General features: G+C 47.4%; 1 protein-coding gene and 1 long non-coding RNA gene across 2 annotated transcripts in view; one reads left to right on the forward strand and one right to left on the reverse strand.

The window, feature by feature from the left end:
- Positions 1-1159: 1159 nt before the first annotated feature.
- Positions 1160-23839, reverse strand: part of ST6GALNAC2 (ST6 N-acetylgalactosaminide alpha-2,6-sialyltransferase 2) — a 44889-nt gene continuing 22209 nt past the window's right edge. The window contains exons 3-9 of the mRNA XM_040330949.1: positions 20668-20836; positions 18983-19148; positions 12664-12802; positions 9992-10095; positions 9112-9195; positions 2915-3014; positions 1160-1605 (exon numbers count right to left, since the gene is read on the reverse strand). Of these exons, the coding sequence (XP_040186883.1) occupies positions 1435-1605; positions 2915-3014; positions 9112-9195; positions 9992-10095; positions 12664-12802; positions 18983-19148; positions 20668-20836 (933 nt within the window). The 3' untranslated portion in view covers positions 1160-1434. The remainder of the gene's footprint in view (positions 1606-2914; positions 3015-9111; positions 9196-9991; positions 10096-12663; positions 12803-18982; positions 19149-20667; positions 20837-23839) is intronic.
- The window catches only part of LOC120919011, a 78496-nt gene continuing 73716 nt past the window's right edge, over positions 19060-23839 (forward strand). The window contains exon 1 of the long non-coding RNA XR_005744502.1: positions 19060-19179. This is a non-coding gene — a long non-coding RNA (uncharacterized LOC120919011). The remainder of the gene's footprint in view (positions 19180-23839) is intronic.

Below are 23839 nucleotides of genomic sequence, written 5' to 3' on the forward strand. Positions count from 1 at the left end.
GCACTGCTGCATCTAAATCCTGTGATGAGAGAGAGACACACTGCTGCAGATGGGCACAGGTAAGTGTTTGGGGGGAGGGGTCCCCCCCCGAACCAATCAGTGTGGATTCACAATTCTTTGTCATAATAAAGCCAAGAGCGAAAAAACGAAAATATAATTTATTAAATTTATAAATAATACAGAAGTGATACATTGTATCCAAATCATTCACAGAATTACTCCCAATAGTGCAATCAATGAATCTTCCCTCCAGGAGGAAATCATGGAGGATCCCGAATCCCACGGATCTCCCGTCTGTGATTGGCTGTCAGCGATTCTGACGGTTTTCTGTAGCATTTTATACTTGTCTATGGAGGTATTTCACCTATTGGTGGATGTCAGTGATGGGAACTCCGGAGCCACAATGGAGGTTCTGCGTTTACCTTCTACTCCTCCGATGTTCAGTCTCACTCCTCCCGCTGCAAACACCTTTATCCAGGATAATTGAGGTAAATCATTATAGTAGTGAGGAGGAAACGGATCTTCATTCTTCAAAGAGCAGCTGAATGAGATCCTTGAGTGGAGGGGTTCCCACCATCCCTGTGCTGAGTTCCTGGGTCTCTATACCTGCTGTGCCCATTATGAGGGGTTCCCACCATCCCTGTGCCAAGTTCCCGGGTCTGTACACCCGCTGTGCCCATTATGAGGGGTTCCCAACATCCCTGTGCTGAGTGCCTGGGTCTATACACCCGCTGTGCCCATTATGAGGGGTTCCCAACATCCCTGTGCTGTTCCTATTGTATGCCCGCTGTGCCCATTATGAGGGGTCCCACCATCCCTGTGCTGAGTTCCCGGGTCTGTACACCCGCTGCGCCCATTATGAGGGGTTCCCACCATCCCTGTGCCAAGTTCCCGGGTCTGTACACCCGCTGTGCCCATTATGAGGTGTTCCCAACATCCCTGTGCTGTTCCTATTGTTGTATGCCCGCTGTGCCCATTATGAGGGGTCCCACCATCCCTGTGCTGAGTTCCTGGGTCTGTGCCCATTATGAGGGGTTCCCACCATCCCTGTGCTGAGTTCCCGGGTCTGTACACCCGCTGTGCCCATTATGAGGAGTTCCCACCATCCCTGTGCTGAGTTCCTGGGTCTGGAGGATGTACCGGGAGAAGTCGGGGACTGATGCAGCCCGCCAGACTCCGCCTTAAGTTATGATTTCATGTTGGGGGGGGGGGTCTCCCCCTTTAAGCTGAGAGGATCCAGCAAAGTCCTTTCCTCTCAAAGACCGAATGTCGGCTGACGAGTCTCAGCTCTGTCCAAAGAGCGCAATGTAGTCACACGGCGGTGAGGTTGGCACTGCCATGCTGGTCATTAATCTGGGCAGATATGGGCGGCACGTCTTCCAGTTCCCAGGATTGGGACTTTGCGGAGGGGGGGGGGGGGTCACAGTCCAGAGTTCAGTCCCTCATGTAGAGGGTGATGATGCCCGCTTTGTGCAGATCCTGCCACAACTGCATCTCTTTCCGAAAATTGTGGTTGGCGTAGAATGCCACCTTGCGGTAGATGACGTCAAAGTAGTGATCGGAGAATTTCTGGTAGTTGGGGGTCATGAAGCCGAAGGCGCTGACCTGAAACGGGAGAGAGAAGGTTAATGGGAAGGTGACGCCATACAATCTGGTTGTACAATCTCCTCCAGATCTACCGACACTCTTCAACCTTTTACCTGCTGCTGACATATCTCATATGTCGGCAACAGCGGAGGAGGGGCATTACATAGAGCCTAGGGCAAATATTCAAACTGCCAAATTCAAAATATGTGAGCATTCTGTGTCAGCAAAAAAGAGGTCCTGTCCCCCCCATCACATCAGAGGTCCCCCCCCCCATCACATCAGAGGTCCCCCCCATCACATCAGAGGCCCCCCCCCATCACTTCAGAGGTTCCCCCTTATCACATCAGAGGTCCTCCCCCCTTATCACATCAGAGGTCCTCCCCCCTTATCACATCAGAGGTCCTCCCCCCCTTATCACATCAGAGGTCCTCCCCCCTTATCACATCAGAGGTCCTCCCCCCTTATCACATCAGAGGTCCTCCCCCCTTATCACATCAGAGGTCCTCCCCCCCATCACATCAGAGGTCCTGTTTCCCCCCCCTTATCACATCAGAGGTCCCCCCAAATATATGAGCATTATGTCAGCAAAAATACCCCCCCCCCCCCCAAACAAAATCTGCATGCCTGCACCCTAAGCATAAATTCTCCCTCCTTCCAGTACAAATCTGCCCCCCCCCCACATCCCCTCTCCAAGCTCAAATCCCCTCTCTCACCAAACCCCCTCCCCATAAACTAAACACACATACTCTACCCCTCATGGGTAATTTCTATACCATTTTCACCTGTGTGAGCGCTCAGGGAGGAGCCTGATATGTAAATATCGATGTTCAGGTCACGCCCCCTATAGGCCGGGAGAAGCACCAGAGCTCCAAATTGTTTTTTTTGTTCTCCCTGGTGATTGGGAAGGAAGTATTCGCCTAAATGTGTCTTTTACACTCGGAAGTGCTTTGCGTAAAGCGAAGAATGATAGTTTGTCAGTCCGCGTGACGCCGACCATCAGTCATGTGGAATTCAGTTTTCTTGCAGTACCAGATGCAGCCACAAGTTGGTGCTCATGCTGCATATTACATGTTGTGTCTCATCTGTGATCCAGTATAAATCTAAACTGACCTTTAATGCTTATTGCTTATGTGTGAATTTTTATTTTTTAAATCAGGACCTCCTGGATTTTAGTTTTATTTTCTTTTAACTGAAACATTTTGATGGGCTCTGCAGCAGAAACTGAAAGATGCTGATTGGACGATGTGATTTTTGGTGAGCTATTAGTTGGCAGGAATTGGGTTGCTTGGCTCTAGTTGGGAATGGTCTTGATGAAGAGCTCCCTCACCTGGTCACAAGTGTGTATAGCAGCCAGGAGAATAGCGGCTCCGGTGGAGGGTCTGTATATATCCCGGTTCTTCGTGTTCAGGATGGGGGTCCAGAGGAACCTGAGAAGAGAGCACAAGGCAGCATTAGAATCTATCAATGGAAATTTCAGTGGGGGTTGGGGCAATATATGATCAGAGGACCCCCCCCATGACCTCAGATGGCCCTCCCCCATGACCTCAGATGGCCCTCCCCCATGACCTCAGATGGCCCTCCCCCATGACCTCAGATGGCCCTCCCCCATGACCTCAGATGGCCCTCCCCCATGACCTCAGATGGCCCTCCCCCATGACCTCAGATGGCCCTCCCCCATCACAACAGATGGCCCTCCCCCATCACAACAGAGGTCCCGTCCCCCATGACCTCAGAGGTCCCGTCCCCCATGACCTCAGAGGTCCCGTCCCCCATGACCTCAGAGGTCCCGTCCCCCCTTATCACATCAGAGGCCCCATCCCCCCTTATCACATCAGAGGCCCTCCCCCATGCCAGTAGTGAGTCCTCAGTCCCTCTGTTCTATGTGTGTGGCAGAGGGTAGGAGGTGGAGCAGGTCTGGATGGAGACAGAGCAGGTTCTCTTCTAAATATCGGGGTGGTCCTTCATCAGCACCATAACGAAGAATGCCGCTGTGTGTCCTGTACACTCATTGGTTGCTAAGGTGCTGGCGGACCGACTGCTTCCTGGAAACGCAATATTCAAATACAGGACAAGCTGCTGGGGGGCCAGGTAGAATCTTGTACTGGGCCAGATGTTGCCCCCCCCCGGGGACCCTCCACATTGCCCCCAGTTCTCTCCTCTCCCGGTAGTCTGATAGGAGGAGAAGACGCTGTGGCATGCGGAACATGGTGGCAGCAAGGCCGATCCTAGAGTCACAGGCGCCTGGGTGCAGAAATATTTTTTGGCGCCCCCACATGGGCGTGGTCATTTTACTAACTCCTCCCATTTACAAATGCTTCTATGGCAATGACTTAACCACAGAGATGCTCCCCCACAAAGTCTTTATTACCCTGGGATCCTTACATGATCTCTTAACAATAAACAAAATACAAGAAGAGAAGCAGAGTACTTTATTGGGACCTGGAGGGGGGTCTCTGTGATGGACACAGAGAGGGCTTCTGTTAGAGAGTCTGTTAGAAAGACCCCCAGACATACTACAGACATGGTTCAGGAGATGGTCAGAGACTGCAGACATAGTACAGGAGATGGTCAGAGACTGTAGACGTGGTACAGGAGATGATCAGAGACTGCAGACATAATACAGGAGATGGACAGAGACTGCAGACATAGTACAGGAGATGGACAGAGACTGCAGACATAATACAGGAGATGGACAGAGACTGCAGACATAGTACAGGAGATGGACAGAGACTGCAGACATAGTACAGGAGATGGTCAGAGACTGCAGACATAGTACAGGAGATGGACAGAGACTGCAGACATAGTACATGAGACGATCAGAGACTGCAGACATAATACAGGAGATGGTCAGAGACTGCAGACATAGTACAGGAGATGGACAGAGACTGCAGACATAGTACAGGAGATGGTCAGAGACTGCAGACATAGTACAGGAGATGGTCAGAGACTGCAGACATAGTACAGGAGATGGACAGAGACTGCAGACATAGTACAGGAGATGGTCAGAGACTGCAGACATAGTACAGGAGATGGACAGAGACTGCAGACATAGTACAGGAGACGGTCAGAGACTGCAGATATAATACAGGAGATGGTCAGAGACTGAAGACATGGTAAAGGAGATGGTCAGAGACACATGGACGGACACACACCTATGCTCAGAACACTAGTTCTGGACAGACACAAACAAGGAGAGGAGGGAGGGGAGAACTCTGCCACTTTGGCGCCCCCACCTCTGCAGGCGCCTGGGTGCAAAGCACCCTGTGCACCCTGCCTAGGATCGGCCCTGGGTGGCAGTTTTCTTTAGTTTGGCGCCAAGAATGTGTGTGAAGGTTGAGTGAGCGGCCGGGGAGGCTCCACCTCCTCCTTACCTGCGTCTGTCCGACGGCAGAACGCCATTGTAGTGTTTGGGAGGATCTCTCCAATGTAAATATTACAATGTGAGTGCGGGAAACTCCTGATGGAGCCTGAACTCTGTACATGAAAAACAGGACTGACCCACCCAGGCGACCCGAAGGTGAACCTACAGCAGCAAATTACCATCAACCCAACCTCCTAACAGTGCAAGTCCGTCATTCTAATCTGCCCGTCTGTAAGAGGAGGAAACTTCACATGTGAATGTCTAAGAATAAGATCAGAGCTACATGTCCTGTGACACCGCATTTACCTTCCTTCTGTGTGACGTAGGGGGAAAAAACAATTGTTATTCGGTTATTTTCTCCCCAGGTCAAATGTTATTCTTCATACCACATTATGTCCACTAGATGGAGCCGATGAATATAGTCAATTCTTCTTCTTTTTTTTTTTTTTTTTTTTTACAGGCTGATCAGCTCCATCTAGTGGCCGTAATGTGGTGTTTCCTGATTCACTCTGTTCTGTATGATGATAACATTCGACCTCAGAAAGAAAATAGCCTAATAATATTTGTCATTCCCCCCTCGCACAGAACATTTGTACATACGGTTTCAGAAGATGAATAGCTCAGCGAATACTTTACTATGAGAAGCCAGAGGCAACACAGGAATGTAATGAGCCATTAGGGATGTCTGGGAAATGGCACCCAGTAATTGTTATTCCTAGGAATAAGGCTGTCAAACAATTCTGCACTTTGCAGGACTATATACAGCACTGTGATTTATGTCCTGTGTATGTGTGTGTGTATATGTATATATATATATATATATATATATATATATATATATATATATATATATATTCAAAAAATACCATTTTCAAAGCTGAAGTTCAGAATTTTTTTTTTTTCATCTTGCTGACATGGATATTTTTGCTGGCTTTTCATTTTTCTTTTTTTAATATATTTTTTGTGGTGATAAAGACTTTTAAGTTTAGAATTTGTATATGAGTTTTTTTTATGCTTTTTTTTTTTTTATTTTTATTTTTTTTGCAGATACTACTTTTATTTTTGTTTTGTTTATTTTTTTCCCCCATTGCTGTGGGTTTTTTGTTGACATGGTTGTTTGTTATTTTACTGATTATAATTTTGTGCTGTTGTGGTTTTTTTTTTTACATTTTTTTTTTTATTCTGTTTCAATGTTTTTATTGTTTTTAACAAATAACAAATGCTGCATCTAAATGAAAGGAAGGTAACAAATTAATAATAATAAATAACAATAATAAAAACTATTTATTATTAATTTGTTCCGCTCCACTTGTTCATTATTTCTGATACATTGTAACTTCATTAATACATTTTGTATCAGAAAAAATAAACAAATGGAGCGGAACTAATTAATAATAAATAATAATAAAACATTTTAATTATTGTTCTTTATTATTATTAATTTGTTACCTTCCATTCATTTAGATGCGGCATTCGTTATTTCGGATAATTCGTAACTTCAGATGTATTCGTTGCGTTCACCAACACCCAAATTTGAAAGGAAATTCCAATATCTATGATTTAATAGTTAAGTTATTATTAATTATTTTAGATATTCGATATTCGTTCTTTTGAATTGTCATATTTTTTATTTTTTTTCGGATTTTCGAATGACCAAAATTTAAAATTTCCAAATTTCTGAAAATGCGAAAATCCAGATATTTTCGAATTAACGAATTTGTCGAAATTTAGTTAAACGAATTTGGAAATAAACAAATTGCGCATGTCTAGGGCCCAGTACCTGAACCAACCAACTCCTGGGCTTCCCATCCTTTAGTAGTTCCCTCCATAGGAGCTTAATGTAAAAAAAAAAAATGGAAGCAATATGGCGCCGCACTGAGCGTACATCGGGAGTGTTTGATGCCACGGCACTTCCTGTCAGTATGGCGGCTGAGCTGTCGCTGATCTGTCCTGTTGTTCCGTCTCCCCCTGCAGTCTATATATCTCTGCTATAGTGATGTCACTATTTCAATCAGCCAGCAATAGATCATGTTAGAAGGGATCTGTTGCTGCACACTGACATGGAAGGTCTGGATTTGCGCTCCACTGACCCCTCCCCCCCACTGCTTGTGGACTTCCCATTTTGTCTCAATATTAACCCCGTGTTTCCCAAAGAACTCAAAGTAAGGGTATTTCCAGCAAGTACAAGAAATGTTTTGTGGAATTACAGGAACGCGTACAACAATATATTTGGTTGAACTGGTTGGGTTTAGATTGTTCATAGGAACGTGTGTCGACCACTCCCTTTTTAGCGGCTGTGTAAGTCCGACAGTTCTGATATCGGGATAACGCGTTTCGCTGGTATGTTGTCTGTTTTGTTTGGGTGTGATGACTGATATGGCCGTGTAGCTTGCAGTGCCCAGAGGTCACGTTGCGAAGCACGCCCAAGTCTCTAATGTTGACTTCTTGATAATTCAGTCGATAAGATGGAAAGGGAAACCGTAGACTGTCTGGAGGAATTTTATCTTCATTCTATTTAATGAAAAGGACGGAGGAGGTCAGACACCATTATCTGAGCCAGAGATCACAGCCGGGGGGGCAGATCATTCTTTGGAAATGATGGACAGAAAGATGATGGTGGTGGTGACAGTTCCCTAGAAGAAGGAATGATCAGAGCCGACTCGCAGGGAGTTTTCTTGTCCAGTAATGAGGACTGGAAGGGAGAGCTGAGCTGCTGAGTCACTGTTGAAAGGGGGAGCTGAGCTGCTTAGTCAATAATGAAATGGGGAGCTGAGCTGCTGAGTCGCTATTGAAAGGGAGCTGAGCTGCTGAGTCACTAATGAAAGGGGGAGCTGAGCTGCTGAGTCACTAATGAAAGGGGGAGCTGAGCTGCTGAGTCACTAATGAAAGGGGGAACTGAGCTGCTGAGTCTCTAATGAAAGGGGGAGCTGAGCTGCTGAGTCACTAATGAAAGGGGAAGCTGAGCTGCTGAGTCACTAATGAAAGGGGGAGCTGAGCTGCTGAGTCACTAATGAAAGGGGGAACTGAATTTCTGAGTCACTAATGAAAGGGGGAGCTGAGCTGCTGAGTCACTGTTGAAAGGGGGAGCTGAGCTGCTGAGTCACTATTGAAAGGGGGAGCTGAGCTGCTGAGTCACTGTTGAAAGGGGGAACTCAGCTGCTGAGTCACTAATGAAAGGGGGAGCTGAGCTGCTGAGTCACTGTTGAAAGGGGGAACTGAGCTGCTGAGTCACTAATGAAAGGGGGAGCTGAGCTGCTGAGTCACTATTGAAAGGGGGAGCTGAGCTGCTGAGTCACTAATGAAAGGGGGAGCTGAGCTGCTGAGTCACTATTGAAAGGGGGAGCTGAGCTGCTGAGTCACTAATGAAAGGGGGAACTGAGCTGCTGAGTCACTGTTGAAAGGGGGGAACTGAGCTGCTGAGTCACTAATGAAAGGGGGAACTGAGCTGCTGAGTCACTTTTGAAAGGGGGGAACTGAGCTGCTGAGTCACTAATGAAAGGGGGAGATGAGCTGCTGAGTCACTAATGAAAGGGGGAGATGAGCTGCTGAGTCACTAATGAAAGGGGGAGATGAGCTGCTGAATCACTAAGGAAAGGGGGGAGCTGAGCTGCTGAGTCACTGTTGAAAGGGGGAACTGAGCTGCTGAGTCACTAATGAAAGGGGGAGCTGAGCTGCTGAGTCACTATTGAAAGGGGAGCTGAGCTGCTGAGTCACTAATGAAAGGGGGAGCTGAGCTGCTGAGTCACTAATGAAAGGGGGAACTGAGCTGCAGAGTCACTGCTGAACAGGAACCATTGTTGCAATTTGCTAAGTTAAATTGTTACAGACTAATTTAAAGTGTATCCAAAGGTTTTAAACAGAGCAGGGAGTTTTTTTTCTTCGCTGCCTGCGTCCTATTGGGGACATTTCCCTTTACTTCTGTCTTGGAGACACGGTAGGAAGTAAAAGGAAATTTCTCTAGTGATGGGAAATCCCATTGTTGTCCTCAATGGCCACCATAGGACAGAATGATCCACATACACATCATCCTTGTATGGACTCGCTCGTGTCTGACGGCTCCATTCGCCCGCAGAGAGGGGCGGAACTGGTACAGGTCAGCTAACTCGTGGGATGCCCCCCTCGCCCTCGGACAGTCCGGAGCCCCATGCCGGGCGTGGACTCACCTGTTCCTCAGGTAACGCATGAAGTCTGGGTGCAGGATCTTGAAATGTTCCGTCGTCAGGTTTGTGCCAAAATAGTGCGCCGGACTGTGGAAGAGAAGAGTGATATCAGACATCGGGTGAGGAAAAATCAGCCAAAACCCCCATTCATACAGAACACAGCAATGTCTGTCTAGTTTCAGTGCTGCTGATCTCCTGCAGCTTCTTTACAGCTACTTCCTGTCTACATGCATCCCAGTGCTGGCTGCCTAACTTTACAAAAGCTTTGTATCTGGCATTGGCTACATAGAGCAGGAGGTTGCCTGATGTGGTATTCCATGAATAGATTGTTTCCTATATCATCAGCTCCCTCTAGTGGCCAAAATGCTGTATAGCTTCCTGAAATACCTAAATGAGAATGCATACTGCATTTTGGCCACTAGAGGGCGCTGATACAGGAACTGATCTATTAGAAGAAATACAGGGACATTTCTAATTTTTATGTTCTCATTTTTATACGCATAAAGCTTAGTTAAATTTTACAATCAGAATATAAAGGAGGGGGGGGGCTGTTTTTAAAAGCATTTGACAGAAGCATTCCTGTGAACTGGACGAAATGTCCCCATATTTTTTCTAATAGATTGTTTCCTATATCATCCGCTCCCTCTAGTGGCCAAAATGCTGTATAGATTCCCGAAATACCTCAATGAGAAAACATACTGCATTTTGGCCACTAGAGGGAGCTGATGATACAGGAACTGATCTATTAGAAGAAATACAGGTAAATTGTGTTCACCTTGCCTCTGATGAATGAATGTTTTTTACAAATTAGACCCCCCCCCCCCCCGTAGTGTATGGGCAGCCTTAGAGAAATGGCGATTGCATGGAAAGTTCGTCTACTTACTCTTTGCCTTTATCCCGGCTGCGGTCGACGATGCTGTTGGTAAGGGCGGCTCGGACTAATAAATAATCTCTGTCGTGATCCGGTAAGAGGACGAAGCGGGTTTCCTGTGGGACGGTAAACGGCATGCAAAAGTAAAGGCGGGATTTAAAGGACGTGCACACCTGGATTTCCAAAGTGCCGCCATACATAGAAATGTATTAAATATATTCGCTGTACCTCCAACTTTCGATCTGGTTGGCGCCACCATCCTTCTGGGGAGATCCCGGGGAAGACTGGGCAGCCCAAACATCACCAGAAGGCGATCCCGCACTGTGCTGGACCGTCCTCTTTCTTAATTGGGGATACTCAGTATCCTCCGGGATCTCGTCGGAAGGATGGGGATGTCTCCCCCCTGCTGGAGGAATGGTATTACCTTACTTTTTTTATTTTGTTGCAACATTTTGGAATGTGGGTAAAGTGAATAACTGAACCTTGCTTGTAGTGAAATGATACGGCTATTGCATATTTTTTAATGCAAGGGCCCCCCCTCCATCCATGCGTCCAGCCTCCTAATCGGACACATGGATTCCAATCGGGGGAGCCAGAGGCTAAAAAAAGCGTGAGCTTGGGCACTGCGCCCCGAGCCCACCCAGTTGTGTGACAATGAATATTCGCTATTGTCACACTGATTCCCCTGGCCAATCAGGAAGCGGGTCTTGGGGCCCATTTTCGGACTGGCCTAGGAGGAGGAGGGCGGAGACGCACAGTGGAACCGGCTGTGATGACGAGGAGGAGACGCAGGGGAAGACGTCGCCCATGGAGGGAAGTGCTGCCTGCGCCATAGATTGGGTTTGTGCCGGGCTGGTAAGCGCCCAGCAAACCGACCAGGGGGGGGGGGGGGCGGGGTAGTGCAGGTGATCCAACCGGACCCCAAAAATACACCGCCAGGCCATTCCTCACCTTCTTGTCCTGCATCGGTCCGGACTCCGGAGGAGGAGACAGCGGCCCTGGCGGCTCACACTTCCCAGTGCTCGTCTCCCCCGTGCTCCAGTGTTCTGACGATCAGGGTCCCCCATCGGATAATGCCCGACACCGGTCGCCATGTTCAGTGTTTTCCGCAGCACTGTGATTGGGCGTATGGGGGGTCATGTGCGGAGGCGGGACTTTAGGAGCAACCGAGATCACGGACAGGCCAGCCTCACGCCGCACATGACCCCCATACGCCCAATCACAGGGCGCCGGACACTGAACATGGCGGCCGGAGCTCGGGGGACACGGGAAATAAAGATTAGGAGGAGGCAGCCAGTAGTGACACAAAATGTCAGCCCCCTAAATGTCGCGCCCGGGGCCACGGCACCCCCTGCACCCTCCACGCTACGCCACTGTCATTACTTTTAATAAATGTTGTTCTACTTTTAAGTATTTCTGTGATCTCTCTCTTTGCACATATCGATCACCGCCCCAAAAACGTGACAGAACGCGGCAGCATTAAACCTTCCATTAGAACGTTTGATTAAACCAATTCGGTGATATTGATCCTTTGTTTCATTCATATACAATGCAGTGAATCAGGAAAATACTGCATTATGGCCACTAGATGGAGGCGATGATCAGAGGAAGTAAATGCTTATTTCCTACGATCATCGGCTCCATCTAGTGGCCAAAATGCAGTATTTTCTTCATATTATTCTTATTCTTAAGTACACCCCTAAATGAAAAAACGAAACTGACCACAATACATGTAAAGGGATATAAGAACAGATACATTTCTTTCCAGAAAATTTATAGGTAGATTCACAAAGAGTTAGGCCGGCTTATCAGTAGATAAGCCGACCTAACTCTGAATCTACGCCGCCGTATGTTTAAGCGTATGCTCAAACAAAGATACGCTTAAACAAAGCTAAGATAGGCCGGCTTGCGCCGTTCTATGTTAGCTTGCAATTTTTCGGATGGCCGCTAGGTGGCGCTTCCATTGCAGCCGGCGTAAATTATGTAAATGAGCTTTTACGCCGATTTCCGAACGTACGCCAGCCCGCCGCAGTCGAATTACGTCGTTTCCGTAAGGCCTTAGGCGGCCTAAAGTTATTCCACCTATGAGGTGGAATAACAATGTTAAAGTATGGCCGCCGTTCCCGCCGCGAGGTTCGAATTTTTTACGTCGTTTGCGTAAGTCGTCTGCGAATCGGGAGTTACGTCGTTTACGTCCACGTCAAAATCAATAGGCCCGTACGGCGTACTTAGCCGCAATGCGCCCTGGGAAATGTAGGCGCCCGGCGCATGCGCAGTAGCAAAAAACGTCAAAAAACTTGAGGTCAAGCCTCATTTCCATACAACACGCCCCCCCTCCAAGTCATTTGAATTAGGCGCCCTTACGCCCGCTCGTTTGAGGCTACGCCGCCGTAGATTAGAAGGTAAGAAGATTGAAAATCATTACTAGCCTAGCTAATTTACGGCGGCGTAGCCTAAACAGGCTAGGCTACGCCGCCCTAAAGATATTCCTGTGTACCTGAATCTACCTATATGAGTTTCTTCTCCATAGAACCGATCCCTAAAAATTCCCGGAGCTTCCTCTCGCACGAGGAGGGGGTGTGGCTCCATACTTGACGCATATGTGGGATACCTGAAATGCGTAAAGGGTGGGGGGGGGGGGAGGGAGGGGCAAATGTCTATATTGAAAATGCTGCTAGTCTTACCACTGTGCGCGGTATGCGCTTGAAACCTCTGTGCCCATAGGCCGCTAATGAGTTCATCATGGTGTTTGTGCCAAAAAAATAGAAGGAAGTGCGATTGCCAACGTCCGTTTCAAAGCCGGTGGTAATGGCCCCGTTCACCCTGCAGGTAGACGGAGACGACTGTAAGAAAACGCTCAGCGTGCCAAGACATGTCATTGGTTAGAAGGGACATGAATACATACAAGAGAGCACACTGATGTACATCGTTTTTGTAGAAAAACAGGGATTCTTGTAAACAATCCATGTTTATGCTGGCCAACTGCGTCAAAGAGATCCCTCTCTGGCCAACTGCGTCAAAGAGATCCCTCTCTGGCCAACTGCGTCAAAGAGATCCCTCTCTGGCCAACTGCGTCAAAGAGATCCCTCTCTGGCCAACTGCGTCAAAGAGATCCCTCTCTGGCCAACTGCGTCAAAGAGATCCCTCTCTGGCCAACTGCGTCAAAGAGATCCCTCCCTGGCCAACTGCGTCAAAGAGATCCCTCTCTGGCCAACTGCGTCAAAGAGATCCCTCTCTGGCCAACTGCGTCAAAGAGATCCCTCTCTGGCCAACTACGTCAAAGAGATCCCTCTCTGGCCAACCACATCAAAGTGATCCCTCTCTGGTCAACCACATCAAAGTGATCCCTCTCTGGTCAACCACATCAAAGTGATCCCTCTCTGGTCAACCACATCAAAGTGATCCCTCTCTGGTCAACCACATCAAAGTGATCCCTCTCTGGTCAACCACATCAAAGTGATCCCTCTCTGGTCAACCACATCAAAGTGATCCCTCTCTGGTCAACCACATCAAAGTGATCCCTCTCTGGTCAACCACATCAAAGTGATCCCTCTCTGGCCACCTGCTTTAAAGTGATCCCTCTCTGGCCAACTGCATCAAAGAGATCCCTCTCTGGTCAACTGCGTTAAAAAGACCCCCCTCTGGTCAACTGTGTGAAAGAGACCCCTCTCTGGCCCACTGTGTCCTAGTGATCCCTCTCTGGTCAACCACATCAAAGTGATCCCTCTCTTTCCAACTGCATCAAAGAGATCCATCTCTGGTCAACTGTGTCCTAGTAATCCCTCCCTGGCCTACTGTGTCCTAGTGATCCCTCTCTGGCCCACTGTGTCCTAGTGATCCCTCTTTGGCCTACTGTGTCCTAGTGATCCCTCTCTGGCCCACTGTGTCCTAGTGATCCCTCTCTGGCCCACTGTGTCCTAGTGATCCCTCTCTGGCCTACTGTGTCCTAGTGATCCCTCTCTGGCCCACTGTGTCCTAGTGATCCCTCTCTGGCCCACTGTGTCCTGGTCAACTGTGTCAAAGAAATCCCTCTTTGGTCAACTTTGTCAAAGTGATCCCTCTCTGGCCAACTGCTTTAAAGTGATCCCTCTCTGGCCAACTGCTTTAAAGTGATCCCTCTCTGGCCAACTGCTTTAAAGTGATCCCTCTCTGGCCAACTGCTTTAAAGTGATCCCTCTCTGGCCAACTGCTTTAAAGTGATCCCTCTCTGGCCAACTGCTTTAAAGTGATCCCTCTCTGGACAACTGTGTCAAAGTGATGCTTCTCTGGTCAACTGCATCAAAGAGATCCCTCTCTGGCCCACTGTGTGCTAGTGATCCCTCTCTGGTCAGCTTCGTCAAAGAGATCCCTCTCTGGCCCACTGTGTCCTAGTGATCCTTCTCTGGTCAGCTTCATCAAAGTGATCCCTCTCTGGCCCACTGTGTCCTAGTGATCCCTCTCTGGTCAGCTTTGTCAAAGTGATCCCTCTCTGGCCATCAAGGAAGGAAGGGAGACCCCCCTGGGCTTTGTCCTGGCTGCAGAGATCTGCGATCTGAGAGATTCAATAAAAGCCGCATGCGACTCAATGCGTCATCAATGCCACAAGATGTAAATGTTCATATGGTTGGGACTCGGACTCGGCTTTAGTTGCATTCCACTTCTGGACACGAGGGAATTACTCATAGCTTCCATTTCTCTCACAGGAGGCCTGAGGGCTGGGAGAGCGGGACAAGTCTTATTTTTATTTTCCACTCAACAAAACCGTTGTTTGAGATTTGCTTTTCAATATTGGATAGAGTAGAGAAGGGTTAAAGTGGATGTAAACCCCAGACATGAAATCTGAACAAAGCACATCCCTCTATAGTGTGTGTACTACTCTCAGCCCAAAGCACTAAGTGTTAATTCTGTCTGCTGCCTCCTTCCTCTGCTATCTGCATGAGTCACTTCTGACAAGTTTTTCTGACACCAAGAGATAAAATGGTGACAGGAAGGGAGGTCCAGCACACAGCCTGTGATTGACAGCCGCCTCAGCTCTGTTCCTGTGTGATGTGCAAAGGCGTGTGCGCAGGGGGTGTGACTGGGCACACCCCAATCATTCTGTGCGGTGGCGAATTTCCCCCTACTGCCTGGGCTCCTCATCCCTCCCGGAATGCTGCTGGCTTCCGAGCCCCCCCCCCTTTCCTCCGGGATGTTTCAGGATGGAGAGTGGGGTAAGGGGCTAATCAATAAGTCATGTACTAGCCAGTTTATTTTCTAAATGACCACAGTGAACACACTCACTCACTGCGTTCAATCATAACATAAGCATAGTAAACTGTGTTTTCTATGCTTCAGTTTGGGAATGAACAGGAAGCCACTCAGCACAGAGCGCTTCCCATTTATTCACTGTCCAGTGCAGCTGAGGCTGCAGAGAAAGTCATGTGTGTTTCAGGTTTGGGGTGCACACCTATGGTGCCTTGTGAAGGTGGGGGGGGGGATTGAGGGGTCCCTTCTCTCCAATCAGCTCTCAAGGATCTCCTCACTGTCCTCTGCAGAATAATTTCAGCTCTCCGACCCCTTTTCTTCTGAACTCTCAGACAAGCTTTATAAATTCCGCACTTTAAACTGGATGTAGAGAAGAGAAGGCCGCAGATAAACCGGTACAACTTTTGTAGGAGGATGTGTTTCCTCTGTGTATCACCTGGGGCCGGTCACTTCACTGGGGATATGGAGGGTTTACGCCCACTTTAGACCCATCCAGGATTTTTTTTTTTTTTTGTCTGTGACCTTTTTGGGAGATTTCCCCTTCAATTCTGTCTGGAGACACAACAGTGATGGGAAATCTCTTCCTAGAGCTCAGTCAGGCACAGATTTCCCTTTGTCCCCTGTTCCCGGTGTTTTGTCGAGAAGTGCCCCCCATCCAATAGTGCCTGCGCATGCGCAGGACAGTTGCCGATCAGCTGGAGTGACGTGAACAGGGCGCATTCGCACATCGTAGGAGGCAGGGCCGCCATCAGGAATTTTGGGGCCCCTTACACAGCTTCAGGCATGAGCCCCCTGCAGCAGAGAACCCGGGGGGTGCTGCCCGCCTCAAATTGAGAAGCGGGGGGCTGCTGCGAATTGGGGACCTCTGGGCCCTTTAATAAAAAGATAAAAGGAAAAAATATTAAAAATATATAAAAAATAAATAATTTTTTTTTTATATATAAAAAAAAACTCTGGGCCCTTTAATAAATACAATACAAAAAAAGGGGGGGGGTTGCCATCCGGAGCCCTGGGGACCTCTGGGCTCTTTAATACAAAACAAAAAAAGAATAAAAAAATATATATATAATTTTATTTTTATATAAAAAAGAGGGGTAGCCATCTGGGGACCTCTGGGCCCTTTAATAAAAAGATAAAGGAAAAAATAAATACATTTTTTTAATTTTTTTTATAAAAAACCTCTGGGCCCTTTAATAAATACAATAAAAAAAAAGGGGGGGAGGGTTGCCATCCGGAGCCCTGGGGACCTCTGGACCCTTTAATAAAAAGATAAAAGGAAAAAATAAAAAAAATATATAAAAAATAAATACATTTTTTTTTTTTTATAAAAAACCTCTGGGCCCTTTAATAAATACAATAATAAAAAGGGGGGGTTGCCATCCGGAGCCCTGGGGACCTCTGGACCCTTTAATAAAAAGATTAAAAGGAAAAAATATTAAAAATATATAAAAAATAAATAATTTTTTTTTATATATAAAAAAAAAACTCTGGGCCCTTTAATAAATACAATAAAAAAAAGGGGGGGGGGGTTGCCATCCGGAGCCCTAGGGACCTCTGGGCTCTTTAATAAAAACAAATAAAAAATATATATATATAATTTTATTTTTATATAAAAAAAGGGGGGTTGCCATCTGGGGCCCTGGGGACCTCTGGGCCCTTTAATAAAAACAAAAAATAAATTAAAAAAAAGGTATACAAAATGGGGGGTTGCCATCCGGGCCCCTTACAGGTGTACTGCCTGTACCCCCCTGATGGCGGCCCTGGTAGGAGGTATCTCTCAATGGGAGATACCATTTTACGGGCACAATTGAAACCTAAACAAACAGAGGGGGGGGGGGGGGAGAACGTAGTTCTCACATTATGCCTCGCTGTTGCGGGCGGCTTTACAGTGTGCTGATGGTCCGGGTTCCCCCCCGCTATTTGTATAGGTTTAAATTGTGGCTGTGAAATGGTATCTCCCATCGAGAGATGCCTCCTACGATGTGCGCAATGCGCCCTGGTTACGTCGGCCCAGCTGATCGGCAAATCGGCAGTTGTGCTATGACGTGCGGAGCTGTTTGTCCCGGTCACTATTCAATGGGGGGGGGGCACTTCTTGACAGAACACCGGCTGACCCAGAGGCAATAAAGCCAGGGTGGAGAGGGTGCAGCGAGGGCGGGCGTCTCTCTTGTCTCTGCTCTCCTGCTGTCTCTTGCAACTCCAATCGGTCAAACCACAGATAAGACCTAATGCGCTGTCCGTGTGCCGGATGTCCTGGCATTTGGCAGATGCTCCTGATAAGCAAGCCCATCAAGTCCAACATATGCTCATCTGTTTTATGGATACCAAGCCCCATTCATTGCACTGGGAGGGTCCATATCAGACATTATCATAGTTACATAGTAGATTAGGTTGAAAAAAGACACAAGTCCATCAAGTCCAACCTATGTGTGTGATTATACGTCAGTATTACCAGGGCTGATCCTAGGCAGGGTGCATTGCACCCAGGCGCCTGCAGAGGTGGGGGCGCCGAACATCTAACAGACTCTCTAACAGAAGCCCTCTCTCTGTCCATCACAGAGGCCCCCCCTTCAGGTCCCAATAAAGTACTCTGCTTCTCTTCCTGTATTCTTTTTATTGTTAACAGATCACGTAAGGATCCCAGGGTAATGAAGACTTTGTGGGGGAGCATCTCTGTGGTTGAGTCATTGCCATAGAAACATTTGTAAAGGGGAGGAGTTGGTAAAATGACGACGCCCATGTGGGGGCGCCAGAAATAGTTCTGCACCCAGGCGCCTGTGACCCTAGGATCGGCCCTGAGTATTACATTGTATGTTGTGGTCGTTCAGGTGCTTAACTAATAGAATTTTGAAACCATCGATGACCACCGACTGTGGAAGGGAATTCCACATCCTTGCCGCTCTTACAGTAAAGAACCCTCTACATAGTTTAAGGTTAAACCTCTTTTCTTCGAATTTTAAAGAGTGGCCACGTGTCTTGTTAAATTCCCCTTTCGCGAAAAATATTCACATGACACGCGTCAAAAATGTCCCCTCTTCCACATTCTTCGCACGCGCACACGTCCCGGTCCGAAGCTCCGTGACCGGACCCGATCGCCGCCGGTGTCCCGCGATCGGTCACAGGAGCTGAAGAACGGGGAGAGGTGAATGTAAACACACCTTCCCCGTTCTTCACTGTGGCAATGTCCGTGATCGTCTGTTTCCTGACATAGGGGAACGACGATCACTGACGTCACACGTCCAGCCCCGCCCCCCTACAGTTAAAAACACATATGAGGTCACACTTAACCTCTTCAGCGCCCCCTAGTGGTTAACTCCTAAACTGCAATTGTCATTTTCACAGTAATCAGTGCATTTTTTTATAGCACTTTTCGCTGTGAAAATGACAATGGTCCCAAAAATGTGTCAAAATTGTTGCAGTCACGAAAATAATCGCTGATCGCCGCCATTTGTAGTAAAAAAATAAAATATATTAATAAAAATGCAATAAAACTATCCCCTATTTTGGTAGAATAGGGGGTGTGTGTCCTGTGTTTATACTTATGATAATGTATCATCTACTGTGTGAAGCTCGGTGACAACAAGTCTGATCTGTAGTGAAATCCTGATTTATCATAACAATGCCCAGGAGGGCACGGAGTCACATCGGCTGCTTTAAAGCATTTAGTTAATTAGCTCATGTTAATTTATGCTTTTGGTTACAGGTGCATTGTTAGAGTAATATAGTAAAATTCACAAGAATTTTTTTTGGCTATAAGGGGGGGGGCTTCCTCAGAAATACCTGAAGACGTAGTCATGGCTGTCAATCTCTTTGCCCATTCTAGATCCATTCAGGATTCCACCGTTGCCCACCACGGCACAACGAATACAAGGGGAAGTCCCGTTCCAGGTGTCGAACATGTAGCCGTTGCCCGTGGAGTTCATCAAGTTGAGCGTTTCGTTTAGAACTGCAGAGATACAGCAACATGAGATGTCCAGGTAAGAAAAAAAAAAGCATGCTTCTTATCGTTGGTATACTGTAGAAACTATGAGATCACCAGGATGTGTCCAGGATGAGGCCAACACTTGGGTTCACGCTAACCAAGACCCCCCCCCCCCCCCCACACACACACACATTTTTTGAAATGTTTTTTTTTTCCCAAAGGTTGTGTTTGTTGGCTGAACTCTTGAGATGTGCTAAGTCTATGGAACAATGGACAGCTGGTCCACTTCCAAATGTGTGTGTGTGTATATACAGTGGAACCTCAGATTGCGAGTATCGCGGTTAACAAACATTTCGCAATACTAGCACTGTATTTTGTAAAATCCTAACTCGGTTTGGGAGTGTTGTCTCGCAGGATTCAGGCTTGCAGTCAACATTCCAATCCATCCCAAAGTGATCAGTCAGGGATGAGGTCAGGGCTCTGTACATGACATTCAAGTTCCTCCACACAAAACTGGTCAGAGGGGGGGGGGGGGTGCACAGTCATGTCTTTATAGGGCTAACTTTGTACACGGGGGGGGGCACTGTCACATGTCTTTATGGCGCTGGTTTACAATGCCCAGGAGGGCACGGAGTCACATCGGCTGCTTTAAGGGATTTAGTTAATTAGCTCATGTTAATTTATGCTTCTGGTTACAGGTGCATTGTTAGAGTAATATGAGCAGGAGGGCAGAACCTCCTCTTCTACTGTATATAAGACTTGTATTCTGGTTCTAATAAACAATCCATGTTCAGCAACTAAACAAGTATTGCCTTGTTTGGTTCTTGTTTGGGAGGATTCAGGCTTGCAGTCAACATTCCAATCCATCCCAAAGTAATCAATAGGGATGAGGTCAGGGCTCTGTACATGACATTCAAGTTCCTCCACACCAAACTGGTCAGAGGGGGGGGGGGGGGTGCACAGTCATGTCTTTATAGGGCTGACTTTGTACACGGGGGGGGGGGCACAGTCACATGTCTTTATGGCGCTGGCTTTGTACAGAGGGGGCCGCAGTCATATCTGTATGGAATTGGCTTTGCACACAGGGGGGCACATTCATGATGGAACAGAAAAGGGTCCCGTCCCCATCCCCCCCAAACTTTTGCCACAAGGTTGAAGGAGCACAATTGTCTCCAATGTCTTTGAATGGTGTAGTGTTACCAGGACCCTTCACTGAAGACACCTGGAAACCCATTATTTGGAAGGGTGTCTACATACTCTTGGCCATATAGGTAGATGGGATGGTCAGGTGTCTGACCTTGGACCTGCCTGAGGTGGTTAATTCGAGAGGAGCCCCTGTGGCAATTCTATGCCCACCAGACCCTCTCTCTCTCTGCACGGGCCTGGAAACATGGATTCTGTGGCTATTGGAATGTATTGGCCAATCTGCTGGCCCTCTCACTAGGGTCTCATGGATGGAAAATCTGGGTAGATGCCTCGATTATTTGAAAACAATGAATAAATTGCACAGTCGAGGGACAATCCAGGAGTGTCCAACACTTACTGTGCCACGTGACGCCCATCCAACCCTGGGCTCCAGAAAATTTCCGAAGTCTTTCGTATTCGGACTCCTGAGCATGTTTTTTCCACTGCAGCACCGGCACCATCTCCAAAAATTTTTCTTTTAAGTTCTCGGCATTCCGGAACTTTTCTCTGATGCGGTTAGGACATTTCTGCAGAGGAGTAGAAAATGGGAAACGGGAATACGTTAAAGGTTTGTACAGTTTTAGGCCAAAGAACTAAATACGCTGGAATAATGTACTATATGGAGGCGCTGCCTTCAGGAGGTAGAAGGCCCAGGTCTATGTACCCTAAGTACCCTGGAGACATGAGCAGGTAGAGGCAAGGGGGGGCAAGCGCCCCCCCCCCTGGAATCGGGGATCAGCAAGGTGTCCGCCATAGTACTGCGTTTTGGCCTGAGGTGGTGGGCGCCTGAGCCAAACGGCACCGTTTGGAAATGCACGGAAAGGCCCGAGGACACCTTGGCTAACCTCGGAAAGGCTCAGGAATGGAGTCTTGCCGAGGTCAGCCAAGGTGTCCTCTGGCCTTTCCGAGGCTCTTCGGCGCCCCCCACCTCTGGCTGCATGCGGTCAATGTGGAATTAATTATTTTCATTTCCATTGACTTCAACGGGGAAATTTGCTTTGTTTGATTTTAATAGCACCAAATTCCTGTAACAACTGAGTATGTTGTGTGACTTTTATGGCCGCGGTATTTCTCTTTTAATGCTCAGTGTAAAGATGGATGGTAGTGTGCATAATAGCATAGTGCTTACCTTCACATAAAATGCTGGAATGTACGCACGCCTTGGGCAGTTGATGTTCCGGTATTCTGGCAGGATTGCGGCCCAGTTTGGGTCGCAAGTTCTGCAATGGGGGGGGACTCTCTAGGCATGCAGAGATTGTGCCCATGGGCTAAATCTCGCTGCATGTTTTGTACCCCAAAAAATGACAGGGCCAGGGGCGGACTGACCATTCTGGCACTGCCCGAGGGCCCCATGCCACTAGGGGGCCCCCCCCATCAGGTTTGCCAGGCTCGGTAAAACCAGGGACAGTATGTAAAAATCTTTGTTTTCTTACATCTGTCCTTGATATGTCCGATACCGACATGCTTTTGATGTGAAAATCCTGAGATTTTAGCTGCCCTGCCTCCTGGCGTGGTGGCCATCTGTAAGCCCGGGGGCCCCATAATCTTCTATTGCCCGGGGGCCCCATGAGTTGTCAGTCTGCCCCTGGACAGGGCAGCAGATGTTTAGCATGAATGCGGTTTATACTGTCTGAGATTGGGCTGCCCACTAGAGGGAGCCTTTTATAAAATATGAAAAGCTGTTACAACGCGTTCATAGTCTATACAATGTAATACAATACACACTCTATACAATGTTATAATGGCTTACAAATAGCTCAGTGTGTGCTCACTGAAATACATTCATTTAGGTAAATATTGAAATTCTTTTTCTTGTGGAAAATCTGTGTAAAGCTGTGTGTTTTTTTTAATACATAGAAGGACAAAACCTCTAACAACAAAGGCCGCCTATAAATCATCTGTGACTGCGTATATAAACACCAACAATCCAACTTCAGTTATTGAAAGGAAGGTGACACCTCGGTGACTTTCTTTGTGTCATTTCAGGCAGGTGAATGTTTAATAGTCAATTGAGGCCCCGTCCTCTGTCCATATTTGCAAAGCTTTGTTCAGTTAGATGAAGGGCACAACCGCCAGATGAGGCGGATCCATGTATATGTATGTGTGTGATATATATATATATATATATATATCTCTATCTCTATCTCTATCAGTAAAAAAAACAAAAATTGGCCCTTTATAGTACAAAAAGAGCAAATCGCTACTGTAAATATTACTTTCACTGTCCCACAGTAAAAAATTAAGGTGCCCCTGATGACGTCAGTTGTGACGAAACGGTCGTAAGGGCATCACCAGCAATTTTTGCACTGACGAACCACGGAGCTTTTAAGTATCCTTGCAAGGAATTTCGTTCACTACTCTACACATAAGAGTTTTTATTTTTTTATTGTTTTGCATATTTTTCTTAAATCATTTTTATACGTCTATTGGGTAAATACCATCCCTCAATATGGGATGTTCATTTGTCTCTACCCCGGAAATATATCTTTGGAACACATCCGGTTCACCCAGCTGGTTACTGCTGCAGTGGCAACTGTGAATGATCGTTTCTGGAGGTGCACAAGGTGCTATTGAGGATCATCTGCATTTCTGCTGAGCCGGTTTTCACCCCCCCCTGAGAAGGGCGATCACAGGCTAGTCGGTTATCCGCCGTTTCCTCTATTGGTGGTGGGTTTCTTCACGGATCGGATTTCACCCACTTATTATCACATAGCGCCGCGGCGCTTTGTGAATGGGCCGGCTGCTCTCTGGGATACACGTAGTTCCCAGAAGGCAGCGCGCCCCATTCACAAGAAGAAACCGAGTGTAGGACGAGGAAGAAGATCCACCGCGGAGGATAAAGAGGCAGATTAGGGACTTCCGCATAACAACCGCTATTTCGGGTAAGTAACTATTTTAATTTTTTTTTTTTTTTTTTGATTTTTGATGTAAAAAAAATTTTCAGGGTGCAACTCCACTTTAACTTGTCCTGTGATAGTCCAGTAGCCCCTACTTTTCGGAACTTTGGTTGGGGACCAAACAAGTCCGACCTCTATGGGCCAGATCCACTAAGCAGTTACGCTGGCGTATCTATTGATACGCCGCGTAACTTCTAGGTTGCTCCGGCGTATCTTTTGTTTTGTATCCACAAAACAAGATACGCCTGAAACTGGGCTAGATCCGACTGGCGTACGTCTTAGTACGCCGTTGGATCTAACGTGCATATTTACTCTGGCCAGCTAGGTGGCGCTTCCGTCGATTTCCGCGTCGAGTATGCAAATTAGCTAAATACGCCAATCCACAAACGTACGTCCGGCCGGCGCATTTTTTTTCCGTCGTTTCCGTAAGGCTTTTTCCGGCATAAAGTTACCCCTGCTCTATGAGGCGTAGCCAATGTTAAGTATGGACGTCGGGCCAGCGTCTAATTTTCCGTCGTTTGCATAAAACGTTCGCGAACAGAGCTTTGCGTAGAATTACGTTCACGTCGAAAGCATTGGCTTGTTGCGGGTTAATTTGGAGCATGCGCACTGGGATACCCCCACGGACGGCGC

The sequence above is a fragment of the Rana temporaria genome, chromosome 12 (assembly GCF_905171775.1).
Source record: "Rana temporaria chromosome 12, aRanTem1.1, whole genome shotgun sequence".
Classification (NCBI taxonomy): domain Eukaryota; kingdom Metazoa; phylum Chordata; class Amphibia; order Anura; family Ranidae; genus Rana; species Rana temporaria.